This window comes from Phyllostomus discolor, chromosome 6, assembly GCF_004126475.2.
Source record: "Phyllostomus discolor isolate MPI-MPIP mPhyDis1 chromosome 6, mPhyDis1.pri.v3, whole genome shotgun sequence".
Classification (NCBI taxonomy): domain Eukaryota; kingdom Metazoa; phylum Chordata; class Mammalia; order Chiroptera; family Phyllostomidae; genus Phyllostomus; species Phyllostomus discolor.
This window is the reverse complement of record NC_040908.2, coordinates 57,239,160-57,255,480: the sequence shown is the minus strand read 5'-3', so window position 1 is coordinate 57,255,480 and position 16,321 is coordinate 57,239,160. Positions and strand designations below refer to the sequence as shown.

Here is a 16,321-nt window from a genome sequence, read left to right as displayed (position 1 = left end):
ACTTAGTCTAATCATTAACTAATCATTAGTAATCATCGTAAAAAATTAATACTATTATTTCCACTATTTTATTAATGATAATACCAAAGCCCAGAGAAATTAATTAAATTCTTAACATCATATTACTACTAAGCTGTAGGAATAGGATTCAAACCCACCTCATCTAACACTATACTTAACCACTGTGCACAACTGAATCACCATGCATGTCCATACAGGTTTGACACTGCACAGTGGTCCTGGCTCAATGGAACAAATGTCACTGAAATCACTATCCACCAGGCTGAGCATCTTACAGATAAGGATTCCTCTGCTCAGAGTAAGGGGTGTCTTTGTCTTATTTGCATAAAAGTAGCCTTCGACTAGCAGTTGCCTCGATGCTACCTCTTACCAATACACAGCCATGTTTACTATGTCCATGCATGCATGTATGTGACTTTATATAAACAATACATGTCTGATTGTGTACATAATTTATGTATAGGTATGTATATATGTGTCTATATACAAATTACAATTCATATTAAATAGCCAAACTGGAACAAATACTATAGTTAATGTATTTTAAAATACTATATTTAAAAAAATTTTAAAGTACTTTCAAAAACTATTTAAAATGGTGTTCTATATACACAAGAGTTTCTTATAAACTCACATATGCTATATTGTACTGATGATAACATAGCTATTCCAATGCATTTGAGATAGATTTGGATTTGCAAATGTTAATATATACTATGCACTTTTTCCAGAGGCATCCCTGTCTGATGATTTAATGCTGTCCTAGAGTAATTTGTCCTCTGCACACAAAATTGATAATGTTTTACTTAGACCTCACAAGTCCTAACCAGCATCATGTAAAGCATCCACTACCTACTTCCCTGTAGAAAAAAAATTCTGTAAACCTATCCAGCAGACTTCCAGACTCTACATTTAATCCTCAGATGGAAAGTAGTGGATTTTTGTTATCCCAAAAGGGTAATTTGTATATTGAAGGATGCACACTTCTCTGTGAACTGTACCAGTTGAGATTCAACCGTGAAATTTAGCATTTGAATATTATCTGCCTTACTCTTCTCTATAATTTTTATTAATGCCCTATCACCACCTTCTCTCTAAGCTTCCTTAGGGTAGAGTCCTCAACATCCTCTAGAGAATAGAAGCTCAGTAAATATCTTTTGATTGACTACCTAAATATTTTTTCACTCACTACATCAACATAGTTCAAGAAAAGTTACTGGAACACACAAACATTTTCTAAGGGCACAATTCTGAAGAAAAACTGGCCCCTTCAAAGCAGATTTGCAAAGGAAATTTTATTGTGATTCTAGAGGTGCTCAAGCTGCCTAACACACTAAATGTTGTGTGACGTGGGTACAAGTGTTATACAAGTTTCTGCATATGTAGCTATCGATGAACCAGTCTTTTCCCAAATACTTTTAAAATGCTCTTGCTTTTAAAAACTCATAATTGACCTTTTCTGAAGCTGGAATTTAAAAAAAAATTATCTATAAACAGTAGATCACAAACTATAAAATTTGCAAATTAATCAAATTAACATTCAATGTATGAGTTTTAATTAGGTCTTATCAATGTAACTCAGCAGTTTGAAATGCTAACACTTTAAGGCCGTTCTAGCTAGGAAAAAAAATTAGAGATTGTTTACATTGAAATCAAATTGAATACAAAATAAATAACATGCAATTGTTCATTCATTCAAACTAAGGGAATATGAGACAAATTATTTTCCTGACCAAGAGAAAAGGGAATAAATTGGCTTTTCTGTTTGTGTGACCACCTAGGCTAGCTTGAGGGTTTCTGCTGCTTCTTTTCACAGCAGCCAAGCAGAGCTCTGCAAATGGTTGATCTGCTTGATCTGGGAGCCCAAATGTGTGGCATCAGACACTTGAATCCTCAAAGTTGCCAACTGTTTCATCCCAGGTTCACAGCCAACCATTTTTTTGTGATAAATTCTACTTATTAAATAAAAGTACAAATCACTGATCCAAGCCGACAACCACTCAGCTCAGAATCTTTTCTTCAATCTAAATCTCAAGAAGCTTTTCTTATAATTATTTCCCCAATCTCAAAGAGAAAAATGATTTTTGAGGTCTATAGGTCTCCAACCTGACAAGTGTTGGTTTCCTAACACAGAGCAAGAATCTAACGTTAAGGCTACAAGTAGATGAATGTTTGGAAATAATAAGTAAAAGGACTAAAATTCAATGCATCCATTTATATTCACTTTAGTTTAAAGCAGGATAATGACTAAAAGTATTACTTAAGGAGTGGGTCCTTTGACTTTTACCAGTCTCAGGCTGTGAAGTGAATGGGAAAATTGAAGTACTTGTCCCATTAATTCAAGTACAAATTTTCATAACTGCCTGAATTGTCCAGCTTTCAGGATAAACTATTTGGCCAACCTTCTGATGAATAACTCCCTAATGTTACAAGCATCATCATCATCTTAATCAGCCTAATATTATACGACATCTTGTGATACATTTTATCATGCAGATCTCTGAATGACATTCCAAGACAGGATGCTGTATATATAAGCAAAGAGATGAGGCATGAAGAGGTTAAGAAAGAAGCCTCCAAGTTACATAGCATGGTCAAGACCATATTTAAAATCAAGTCTGTGTGATTCCAAATAATACATTCTATCACCAAGGTTAAGTGTCCAAGAATTGTTGATGACCAATTTTAGCTATAACAACCTGTAAAAAAAGAGTTTGTAAGATGTCATGTCAAGGTCCTATCACTTCTACATTTCATTATTCCAGGGTATGGTCATTCTCACTCATTTGCTCATTTGTTCTTTCACTCTCTTGGTCTCTTTATAAAATGTTTTAAAGAGGCATCAGACAGGGTCACATGAAGAAAATAAACACTCTAATTTTAGAATTTGAGAGCAATGTTGGAGTGGGTTCTAAAAGCTTTTCCCCCACCTCAACCTCCTTTTAGATTAATTTAACACTTCAGAGAGAAATGTCTGAATGAGAACACAAAATAAGGCCATTACTAGGGACAACTGGCTGCTGGAAAGAGCAACTGCCTTTGTCAAAAACAACTTCTGCCTTCTTCACAATTTTGACCAAGTTAACACACTTCTGTGGTCAAAAGTTCAACTATCTGTCATCTCAGCAATTCAATGCACCCTCTTATTTCCAACTTAATTCTATGTCTCTGATTTGTCATCATATAATTACAGGCTACAGTAGGCTGACTCAATAACTAATGCTGTCTGCTGCAAGTTAATCACACAGACCACACGATGGATTTCAAAGACAAAGCAGCAAGTGCTCTATCATAGCAGCACATTTTCATAATATCCTGGACCATGTTCATAACTCATGATGAGAAATCCTTCGGAAAATACTATTATGTTTTCACCTGTTGAGTGAAGAAATAACTGATGATGTAAATAGGTGCCATCTGATTTTTGTTTCCACCCATAACATACTTGATGAAATGAAGTACAACAGGACCTTGTTCTTCCTTGTAAAGAGTGAGACTAATTATGCCATTTTGACAAGATGGTGACTAGAAGAGTTGTACAGTATGCCTTTGTCTTTGAGAAAACAAGACAACTGCTCTTGAGCTGTATTGACACTGAGCTGCAATCAATCAAATTGACTTTGAATTGATTAAAGCTCGGATAAATTACTCAAACTTGCCCTTTGTCATTAATGTAAAAATGCTGGTTTTCCTTAATTTTGAAGATGAATGATTTGATTGATGAATTACTTTAGTGTTATGCCAACTAAGCTCAAAAGACTCTCAGCTAACGATCTTCCCAAGTCAACATTTTGAGCAGAGTTTAAATAGAATCTATATAAAATTTTCAAGGTAGGAAGCTTCATACTGTTTTGTGTGCTTTTCTACTGTCACCAGTCTACGATCAGAAGAGATTTCTCTTCCAAATAATAACGTTTTTCAGAGTGACCTGTGTTGAGAACTTAATGTATGTCAGGTATTATCCTCATTATTTTACAAATAATTAACCCCACCAATTTTAAAATCTATTATTCATATTTTACAGATAATAGCTCTGAAGATCAGAGAAATTAAACAACATGCAACAAAGCATGATCCTCACTTGAATCTTTACAATTCAAAACCAAGTCTGTCTGAAATTAAAGCCAGTGTGTCTTCAGTGTTCTGACCTTTATGCTCACATTTCCCAATATCAATGTCCATCTATATCTTCTGGATTATTTGTTGGATTAGACTATCAGGACATATAGCACAAAAGAGAACATGGGTTTGACGCACAAAGATTTTATGAATCATCTAAAAACCTAATATTTATCCTGCATGTAGCTATTGTAAATTGTGCTGCTATGAACATTGAGGTGTACAGGTACTTTTGAATTGGTGTTTCAGGATTCTTAAGGTATAATCCCAGGATTGGAACTGCCAGATCAAAAGCCAATTCCATTTTTCGTTTTCTGAGGAAATTCCATACTGCTTTCTAGAGTGGCTACACCAGTGTGCATTCCTACCAACCAAGCACTAGGGTTCCCTTTTCTCCACATCATCACAAGCATTTGTTGTTTGTTGATTTATTAATGATTGACATTCTGGCTGGTGTGAAGTGGTATCTCATTGTGGTTTTAATCTGCATCTCTCTGATGGCTAGTGATGCTGAGCATACTTTCATATGTCTCTTGGCCCTATGTCCTCCATGAAGAAATGTCTATTCAGGTCCTTTGCACATTTTTTAATTGGGTTGTTTGTCTTCCTGGAGTGGAATCATATAAGTTCTTTATATATTTTGGAGATCAAACCCTTGTCCAAGGTATCATTGGCAAATATACTTTCCCATATGGTTGGTTCCCTTTTCATTCTGCTGAATGGGTGCATAAAAAAAAAAAAACTATGGTACATTTACACAATAGAATACTATGCAGCAGAAAGAAAGGAGCTCCTATCCTTCATGACAGGACAGATGGAACTAGAGAGCATTATGCTAAGTGAAATAAGCCAGGTGGTAAAATGCAAATATTATATAATCTCACCTATAAGTGGAACCTAATCAACAAAACAAGCAAGCAAAATGTAACCAGAGACATTGAAATAAAGAACAAACTGACAGTAACCAGAGGAAGTAGAGGGGATAATGGGAGGAAAAGGGAAGGGTTATCAAGGAATATGATAAAGGACACATGGACAAAGCAAAAGAGGGATAGGATCAATGATGGGAGGTGGAGATGGATGGGGCAGTGGGGATTGGTGGGGGGAACTGTACTTGAATAGCAATAAAAAATGAAAAAAAAAGACCTAATATTCTTTGAATTCTCCTTATTTTAATCTATGGTTATTTCTTACTGTTATTCCCAAATCCTAAACTAGTGTCAGCTTTCTGGGGTTTCCTAATCCCTATCCTAATCATCACCTTTCTCAACCTCATGCTTCCTATTGATTATATTTTCTTAAGTTAAAACTATCATATAAATCTGGAATATCTACTTCTCAGCTATTTTATACTTTGATTTCTTTTACCCTATGGAATTTGAGGCTTTAAAGGGAGGAGAATCTCAGCCCCCTTGGCAATCCCCAAGTATTTCATCACCTGTCACCTACCTTGCCTACTTGCTTTTACCCTCAAGATGATACAGCTAATCTGATTGGTCAGATTTCAGGATCCTCTTTGGAACACTTGTGTTGGTGGACAGTGTCACAAGTGTTCAAGAGTGTTTAAAAGTCAGCCAGAACAGAGATCTTTCTTTGCTTCTTGCTCCATGCCTTGAACTGGCATATTTGTAGTATGTCTCTATAATTTCTTTTTATATCACATGGCAGACAGATCTAGGGCTACTGCTCTGCCCATAGGTAGGTATTGGGGGAAGGGGAGAGGAAGTTCTCTCTCTCTACTCTGATGGTCTTGAACCAATTTCAAAAGATGTCGTTTTATTTCTTAGAGACCTAGGCCAGAGTATGGAGCAATGGCAGCCCAGGCAGTAACAAATAGTACTCTAATTCTCCATTTGTCCTTGCCTTTTGTGTAGTTAACAAGCTCAGGGACTTCAAGCAAAACCATGGTGTCTGTGCCAATGCAAGATCTGGACATCCTGCATCTCCTGGCTATTGATGCATCTAATCATAATCCTCATCCTCAACAAACACAATATGCACATAAGTGTTTGCTTTGTTGTGGCTGCTATTTTTTGAGTGTTAGAGAGAGAACCGAGTTAAAAACAATCAGAAGCAGTGGTAGTTATTTCTACTATGTAAAATGTGAGTAACTATAAACAACCCCAGGTGAGAGCACAGATTTCAGAGCCATAATCAGGGTTCCAATATCTTGGAAATCAGAAATCCCCTCAAACCATTCTGGTGAATGTAGTCTCTGTGCAACAAACTGAAGCCCTGGATATCCACTCACCCGTGCACTCTGTCCGGCGATGAGCTGGTCATCCTCTGTCTGAACACTTGTCCTACTGCGCACGTCATAATCCTCCTGCTCAAAGTCAGAATCATCCTCTAGTTCTTCTGGAGTCTACAGATACAGAGGAAAGAGAAAAATCATTATATTTTACATTGATAACCTTTACCCTCATCCATACATTTCGTCACTGTAAAAGCTAAATATCCCCCAGAAAAGAGAGTTTGTAGGGGATTAAATACAGGGCTTATGTGGGCAGGTTTTGACTAGAATGGAGTCAGAAAAATCAAGCTGCCCTAATTTATATATTTTTAAAAAATGCATTTTGTATATTCCTTCCTTCTGTAGGAGTAGAAAGTCTAATCCTGTATTTTTTTAATTTTAAGAAAAATGTATTTGTGTTATTTCCACCCATACAAATATATTCTAAGATAGAAAATCACCATCAACAACCAAAGTGAAAGCTATGCTTCCTCTACCACGCCCCTTTTGCTCTATTTCAGCTCTCTTTTAGTTTCAACAAACTCCTAAAAGATTGATCATTTCCAGGTCCATGGTTAGACCTGATGAAATAATTGATGTGGTCATTAAGCCCTTTAGTATTCAGGTTGCAACTATAGAGTAAGAACACCTAACTATGAACCCCTATGTGACCATGGAAAAACCCCTCTCTTAGCTTTGGTTTCAAAGTCTGTGAATTGGTTGACAACAGTAGCTACCTACATGATTTTTGTAAAAATTAAGTAAGGTACTCTGTGTCGAGTGTCTGGTACATAACAACCATTTTAAAAGGGTTTGCTATCATTACTACCTGGGAATTTGAAAACCAACTTGTTCAAACATCTTTTTTTTTTTTAATAGTGAAACCATCAACAACTACTGTATACCCACTAAAGATTAAATAATTCTTTCATACATAGTATCCATTTAGCTCAGTACAGCACAATAAAATAAGTTTGGAGACCAAGCAGAACCACAGTATCTGTGCCAATGCAAGATCTTGGCATTCTGTGTCCCTGACCATTTAACCATCTGATCGTAACATCTAATCTCAACAAAATCCATTTTACATGAATGAATTTGCTTTGATGTGGCTGCTATGTTCAAGTGATAGGGAGTCCTCATCAGATGAGAAAACCAAGGTTCTAAGAAGTCAAGCAATGTGCCCAAATGTCTCTGAACTAGCTAACAACAGAACTAGCATCTAGACCCAAACACTCAGATGTGTCCTACTCCAAACATACTGCTCTTTATCAGTTGTTCTGTTGTCATTTGCAGGGTTGTGGGGTTTTTTTTTTCCATATTATAAATTGGGCAAGAACTGAAGGTATGGAATAGCTTTAAAGTGAGTAGAGTTAGATAAAATCCAGTCCAATATGCAAAGTCAGTATTGGAGAAAAGATATAAATGAATCCAGAAATTTAAAAAGTCTCTCATGACAATAATAATAAGTAACATGCATTAAAGTCTTTCTATGTTACTATCACTGTTTTCTGTGATTTACATACACTAACTCAGTTTTCTTAACAGACCTACAGTGTAGACACAATTGTCTTCATTTGACAGATAACAAAATTGAGGTGTGAGAGATTATATCTCTTTTAAAGGCTTCTAAGTCTGGCAATCTGAAGTATGTAATCTCAACTATCCCACTCTGTTAATCCTAAAAGGATGAACTCAGAAGGTGCCCAGGACAGTGCATAAGGGGAACACAGGGCAGTAGTGAGATCCCTAGCTCAAGTGTCATTAGTCTTAAGGTGATATCACCCACAAACTGCCTCTTGGCACACAGTAGCACCACTTCCTAGGGCTCTGTTTTTCAAAAGGAAGGAACAGACCACAAGCAGTACTAATGACTGAGTTGCTCATTCCTCATGCAAAAGAGCACCATTTTTATTCTGTTGGTTTCTTTGGCCACCTCAGTGTAATTAATTGGTGTGGTTATTGATGAATCCTTGAGATTGGTCAGACAGGCATAAAATGGGATCCTTCATGCCAAAATCACAGCATGCCTAGTAATTTTCCAAGCTTCAGCATACCCCTCTTGTTTTCCTTCTCTCACCATCAGTATATTTATATTTACTCAGTCATGTTCACATGTTCAGTTCTCTTTCAGAGGAATATTAAAAGAAAGAGGAAAGAAAGAAGTTTTTTTGTTTCCATGCTTTATTAACTAAAGCAGGGGTGGAGTGGGCCAAATCTGATTCAAGTAATAGAGTGTCTTTTCATTATGGACAGAGACACTTGTCTCTGATCATTCCTCTCTTTTCTGGGCAGTGCTTCTGAACAATTGCAGCAAGTTGGTAAATTCTGCTGACAGATGTGATGACAAGATTTCACACACTTCATCATCAGTTTTTGAAAAGGATAGAGAAAAGTAAAGTGGAAAACTTCACTCAGCAGAAGAAAGGAGAATATGACAGTGCCGATAGTACTGTGTCCAAACATTTCAGTAATCTGCGTATTTAGTAGATGAATCAATGACAGACAGAACCTGGAAGCATTAGGCTAATATTTGTGAGCTTTTATTCAAGTGACAGTAGCTCAGGAACCAAAATGAAGTTTGAAAATGAAAAAGTAATAACCTGGATGTGGACCCAGAGAGTCTCAATTTTCTGTCCCAACTCTACCACTCATAAGCTGTGCATCTTTGGCAAGTCACTGAGAACTTGTCTGCCCCCCCGTTTCCTCACTCATGAAATGGAGATAATAATAGCTACCTGTCCTGCCTCCCTCACAGGATTCTAGAATAAAATATATAGGAAAATGCTTTGAAAATTATAAAAGTGAACTAAAGTAATAACTGAAAATTATTGTTAAATAAAAATACACCTAGCAACAGCAATAATAATAATAATAGCAATCATTATGGAACAAGCATTCAGACAATGGATTTGATTCTTACAGCAATCTACTGAACTAAATTAATCACCATCTTATAGATGTGCAAACAGGCTCAAATTTGAGTAATCTTTCAAGGTGTTATACCTAGCAAGTTGAAGGTTCCTGAGGCCCTGCTTTTAACCATCACAAACACCACCAGGCAAATGAATGAAATTAAAATATTTTCTTGTGCCCTTAACTATGCAGCAAATCCATCCAAGCCAGCCATATAAATAATTATGTCCATGTGCAGTTGTGTAATTACATATAAATATGTCTTCTACCCATGCTGTTATTTTTGAATTACTTTTTTAAAGTATGAGTGTTATTTTTCATTGGTCAAAGACATTTACAAATTAAAAGGGACATGGAAAATAGTGAGGATCTGCAAGTGGGCCCAGAGATCACGAGACTTGTATCATTAGATGGTGTTACAAGGTAAAGTGAATTAACAAAATGTGTGATTCACTGTCCTGGGAGCTGGAGACTGAGGGGCAAGTCTCAGTTCTGCCCTATGTTCTCTCAGGGAAGGTCTTACTATAGCATTCAGAAACAACTCTGTTCCATACTTGATTCCCTGGTTCTACTATTATCTAATAATAGAAGATTACTGTGAAAGTGGGACATACCTGTAAAATTGAATAATTAAAGTATTTTGCCTCTAAAATCTATTCCCTCCAAGACTCTATGGGATGTACTTGTGCAATTATGAAGGTCCAAGAAGCTCATCTGACCTGTCCAGGATCACACCACATATAAGTTACAGAACAGAATTCCTCTACCTGCCTCTGGTCCCCAATCAAATGCCCAATCTCCTCTACAATAGTTTCTGTAGAGAAGCAAAATGAGAAAAAGGCTAAAGGATTTATAGTTGTTTCACCAGGGTATTAAGGACCATTCAAAGGAAAGGCTCTAGTATATATGAGTTTCATTGGGAGCAGAAAGATGAGGACATAAGTTGGAAGCTACAAAAGGAAAGTTTGGGTGATGCATGATGAAAGATTTCCAAACAGAGCTCTATACCACTGGAATGCATTGGAAACTAGAAAACAGAATTAAAGATTTCCTAAAGAAAATATAGAACAGAATCTCCCTAGTCAGGACTGACTGGCCACTGGCATCTATCTCCATCCTGTATTGCAATGGAGGCCTCTGAACTGATCTCTTTTTTCCTGCCCTTGCCATATACATTCTGTTCTCACCAGTTGTAGTCACAGTGGTCCCTCCAAAATCCAAGCCAGATCCTGTTATTTTTCCACTCAGAACCCTTCAGTGTCTCCCATCTCATTCTCTGTGGTCCTCAGGGCATATGTGCCTTTCCCTCTGCCTGGAACACACTTTTATGGCTTATTTTCTCCTTTTCCAAGTCTCTTCTCACATGTTACCCAGTGACCACCCTTCACAAAGCCCATACCCACCATACCCATTCTGTGTGCTATCCCCTTTATACTGCCTTGGGGTTTTCTGCCTTGGGGTTTTCTGCATCAGTTAATATATATATATATATATATATATATATATATATATATATATATATATATATATATTTGTTCTCTGTTTCCTACCAAAGGAATGTAAATATGTAAATTCTTGGAGTATAAAGGGCTTTTGCTCCCCTCTACATTCAGGGGACCTCCAATAGTGGGGCCTGTAGTAAGCATTCAATAAATATTTGGCCAACAAATGACCAAGATGAAATAATGCTTTTTAAAAAATCATACTAAAATATTTCTAATTAATAAAACAAAACTAGGTTAACTTATAGGTTAACTCAATAATAGCAATCTGTAATAGGCAGATTAATTTTACCTCATAAGTTGTTTTTATAGTCTCTTCAACCTTTTATTTTCCAGCTATGAAAAATACCCTCACTCCAATCCCTGAAATTTTGATAATGTTGTTGACTTATTATACAAATTCTATTTCATTGATTAATTGCATTAAGATAAACTTCATCCCTGCAGGATAAGGAAATAAAATATTTCTTCCAAATCTACTAAGGACTAGACCTATGCAGGTGCTTTATAGCTGCAGCAGTATTTGTCCCACTTTCAGATAAAGGAACGGAGGGATAGAGAAGGAAATTAGCATAACAGTGAAATTAGTATAAAATAGGTTCCCAAACATGCCCTGGCTGGTGTGGCTTAGTTGGTTGGGCATTGTCCCATAAACCTAAAGGTTGCTGGTTCTGTTCCCAGTCAGGGTACCTGCCTGGGCTGTGGGTTTAGTCCCCAGTCAGAGTTCGTACAAGAGGCAACCAATTGATTTTCTTTCTCACATTGATGTTTTACTCCCTCTCTTTCTCCTTCCCTTCCCCTCTCTCTAGAATCAGTTAAAAAAAATAGGTTCCCAAACTTTATTGCTTCAAGCACTCTCATTGTTTCAGTAATTTTTCATGGTAACTTTAGGCTAACTAAATAAATAAATAACTCCAAAACAACCCCCAAAACCTAACGGTGCTGTTTATTAAGCAATAAAAAGTGAATTAAGTTAATTGGACCTAACAACTGAGTGCCTGCTACACATTGCATGACTTCTTAAACCTTGGACATACAATTGAACATCCATTGAGCTTGCTTTTCCCCCAACCACCAGAAACTCAGGGTCACAAATATATGTCATCCAAAGGGGTGAACAGGTCTGATGTTTAAACTGTGAACAACCTTCAGCTAATATTTCACACACTATTTGAAAGACTTTTGTGTGTTTTCCTGGACATTTTAAAATATTTTGCAGTGATCTAGGATACATTCATGCATAGTTTGGGAAATATAAAATTAAGCTATAGACTTTTATCTGAACCCTATTTTAGGCCCTGTTTTCTCCCATATAACCAAATTAATGGTTTCCATTTATAAAAGTTTAGCATACAGCTATCATTATAGATTATGTTCACAGTCATTCTCTGAGAAGCAACTACTATTTGTTAAATACAGATATCCTGACACCAAGATAGCATCATCTTCTATGCCACCCACTTAATTCCCAATATTAAATGTTTAATTCTTTCTGTCATAAATGTACACAGGCTCCTCGCTATTTATAGATTCTTACTTGTGAAGCATTCATCAAAGCTTCTCTGCATTTGCAAAACCAATACTTTTGTAATTCACAGACATGTGTGCTATGGCATAAAACTGTGATCACCCAATGTGCATATTCCCTGCTGAGGGCAAACAGCACAGTGTTCTGTCTTTCAGTTAGCTCTGATACTGTGAACAAGCATCCTCTCTTCAGTCTATTCAATGCCAAATTTCTTGCATTTGTGTGCTTTATGTTGGTTATTTATCTACTTAAAATGGATTCCAAGCATAGTGCTAAAGTGTTGTTTAGTGTTCTTAAGGGCACAAAGGTTGTGACGCACATTATGGAGAAAATGCATTTGTTAGATAAGCTTCCTTCAGGCATGAGTTATAGCACAGTTTGCTGTGATTTCAATGTTAATGAATTGACAATATATATTAAAGTATCTTTAAACAAAAGCATACATAAAACAATATTGTGTATTGATCAGTTGATAAAAATGTGACAAGAGGCTCACAGGTGCCTACCCCTGAATTTCCAGGGGAAATCACTGTTTCAGTATTCTCTAATCCAGTGTTCATGGCACCATTATTGAAAATAACTGCTGAAAATAATAAGAATCAAGTGCATGTAGGTGTGCAAGGTTTTCTTATGCATTTTTTTAATGACCATGCTGGGGTAATCAGAAAATTCCTATATAACAGATAGGTCACCAAGGACAAGGCTCAGCAAGAAACAAACCAAAAAATAAAAAAAAAAAAAATCTCATGGAAGAGGGGCAGCGTAGACATTTCCAAGGGAGAAGTAGGATCATGAGTGGTGAAGTTGGAATATGGGAAGAACATGTTTTGTATACTCCAGATGGTTGCCTGGAGCTGGCCTGGAGCACTTACCAGTATTAAATATGTATTGATTGCTGAAAAGCAAGGTATGGACAATTGACCCTTCAAGGCCCTTTGTGCATTTATTTTGGGGGACAAATGAGAAATCAAAACATAACCAACACTTTGGGAGAGAAGCCACAGCCATTTTTTCTGGAAAGGAATACCTCTGCTTGTCTTACTTTCTTCAGACTTAGTGCAATGAAATATTTTTTAAGTAGACTTAATCATTATACTCAAAAGCAACTAAAAAATTAAGTACAAAATGAAGCCATTTGGGTGCTAAATGGAGAAGAAGTTTAAAAATAACAATTTGTACATACTGTGTATATCTCTCTTCCTAAGTTTTAAGTGATGTGAAATCCATCTGATCAAATCACTTGAAATGTCGAGATGGAGGAATGACACTTCATGTAACAAAGATACAGCATTTCATCAAAAATTATGTTTTTTTTACAGATCATGAATAAATGAATGAATGATGGCCATAAAATTCCTCAGCCTCTCAGATGAATGGTTGTCACAGAAATATGAAAGCTAACAAAGCAGAAAAATGGCAAAAGAGGGAATATGTCCTAAGGTTTAAGTGGGATTTAGTGCCAAATGCTTTAAAAACATAACTCTCATGGTCTATTACTTTATTTTACATTTCAGTATGTAATGAGAAAAATTATCTAATTTGTTATAGGCTTAAAAGGCTAACTATCCTTTCTTTCCTTCTCCTCCAATTTACCTATATTTTCTGTCACCTTCCTATCTGCCTACATATTTGTGTCCTGCACCCCACACACATAGCATTAAGTTAGAAGAACAGGAAATACATCTGACAGTCTCCAAATTCCAAACTTGAACTCTACATGGTTAAGTATGCTTAATATTATCTTACATAACCAATACAATGCTCTGAACACTGAATTGAGCATGGAAGATTTTTAGATATATTTAATGTAAAAATGGGCAAGCTTTTTTAAAGATGAAGAGATAAGAAGATGCTCCCAAGGGAAGATATTTGGTGGCAGTTTTAGGAGAAGCATGGATGTCAATCAAGAGGGTGGAGAAACCCTTTCTGGTGATGCTCCACTCCTCTCAGACCACCTTCGAAGCACCATGCTATCCTCTGGATACCACAGTGGAAGAGGATGGACCACAGATGGATTTAATGACTTCAAAAATACCAAAATTTGAGGGACAATCAATGCCATAAATGAACTCCTCAAAGGACTGGATATGTGTTGTCCGGAGAGAACAATACATTACAGACACTTTATGAAAAAGCTGAGGGACCATACACAGAAAATGAATGATTTGGCTACTATTGTTTTCCAGTGTTTGAAGGGATGTTGGTTTTTTTTTTTTTTTTGGATGCTGAGTGATCACCCTGACACAGTTTTTCAGCATGCACACAGCAGATACCTTGTGCTTTCACTGAGAACCTTCAGAGACAGCTGTGGAGGTTGACAGTGAGGATGGAGTCAAGGGCTATTTGTCCACTAAGTCAGAGCTACTAAGCACTTCAAATGTGGCTAGTGTCACATGTTGAAATAATAAAGTTTTGGATACACTTCGCTGAATAAATTATATTACTAAAATTAATTTCAACAGTTTCTTTTGTTTTTGCAATGTGTCTATTAGAACATTTAAAATTGTAAACATGGCTTACATTATATTTCTATTGAGCAGCATGCTCATCAATTCAGTTTTTTCATATTTAAGTTTATTTCAAGAAAGAATCTGTGGGTAAAAATGTGTTTAAAAACTACTATGCCAAACTGTTAGTGAGGTAAGGAGAAAAAGTTTCATCTTACAATGGAATACTATGCAGCCGTTAAATAAAATGAAGTAAGTGATGTGTCTTAATAGAAATAAATGAAGGCACATTGTGGGCTAACAAAGCAAGTTGCAAGTGATAATTAATGAGTTTTAAAATCTACTTTATATGACTTCTTGGCCTTTTGGCTAAGATCAAGTGCAGTATCTGCTCTTACCAGTTTAAAATCTACTTTATTGTACAAGGTAGTGCCAAAGTTTACAGTTGTGAGTACATAAAACACATTTATTCTTGTATTGTGCATTAATTATTGTATTATTTTCCATAAAAACATCTGTAAACCTACTTTTGCTCCAGCCTATATATTTTCTAGCATGTGTATATATGAGGGAGGACCCAGAAACCCATAATTATCTTCTAGAGGGTAGGTCCCTTGTAGTACTTGTCTCCCTAATTATGTGAGTGTTCCAGGAACTGACATGTATCAGTGTATCAGCTGGTGTTATTGTGGGAGGTTGCATTCAGCTTCAGTGAATTTTTTTTTCTGAAGACTGTTTTAACATATTTGCCCATTTCATGATGGGTGATTTATAAGTGCACCTGCCCATGCTGCACTGAGTGTTCAGCAGTTTTTGACTAAACATGGCATGACCCCCATGTTCCACCCTGCCTATTCACCCCATTCACCCCAAATGATTTTTTTTTGTTTCCCCAGATGAAAACAGTCCTCAAAGGGAAACATTTTGTTGATGTGGAAGAGCTGAAACAAAAAACAGCAGAAACACTAAAAGGCATCAAAACCGATAAGTTCAAAAACTGTTTTTAAGCAGTAAAAAAAACAGTCTCAATAGGTATATAACCATCAAATGGAGAATACATTGAAGGTGACTGAAGTTTAAAAGTGTAAGAATAAATACACAATTTTTTATAAATAAATTTCTGCTTTTCTAGGCCCCCCTCATATATAATTACCTGGACAGTGGTGTGGAAGGCTTATACCTATGTGACAGCAGAAGACTGAGAATGGGAAGGGGGTAGGAGAATTGACAGAGGGAGGTTTATGAGAGGTTATATAGCAGTATTTACAGTGACTAAACTATTTGTCTAAGGAGAATGTAGCTATATACCACTTTATCATTACTATTCTCATTATTAATGGTATTAAGATAGGTAATCTTCATTTCATGGCTTTATGATCCTGATGGGAAAATAATGTCACCAAGAGAAACGCATGGAGAAAAGCAGGAGCAGCCCTAAGCTGAAGTCAAATTTAGGTAACTGTGCAGGTCTAAAGCAGGCAGATATCATGGTTCAGGACATTCACTGCTAACCTCAGCTTGTTGGGATCACCCATCCTTTTATTAGTACAAAGTT

At 36.3% G+C, this 16,321-nt stretch overlaps 1 protein-coding gene and 1 pseudogene across 3 annotated transcripts in view; one reads left to right on the top strand and one right to left on the bottom strand.

Annotated features, from left to right (window-relative positions):
• The window catches only part of CTNNA2 (catenin alpha 2), a 1,115,426-nt gene that overhangs the window by 68,003 nt on the left and 1,031,102 nt on the right, over nt 1-16,321 (bottom strand). For all 3 annotated transcript variants that reach the window (XM_036028216.1, XM_036028217.1, XM_028515274.2), the window contains exon 14: nt 6,392-6,505. In XM_036028216.1, the coding sequence (XP_035884109.1) occupies nt 6,392-6,505 (114 nt within the window). The remainder of the gene's footprint in view (nt 1-6,391; nt 6,506-16,321) is intronic.
• Nucleotides 15,116-15,294, top strand: LOC114501253 (annotated as a pseudogene).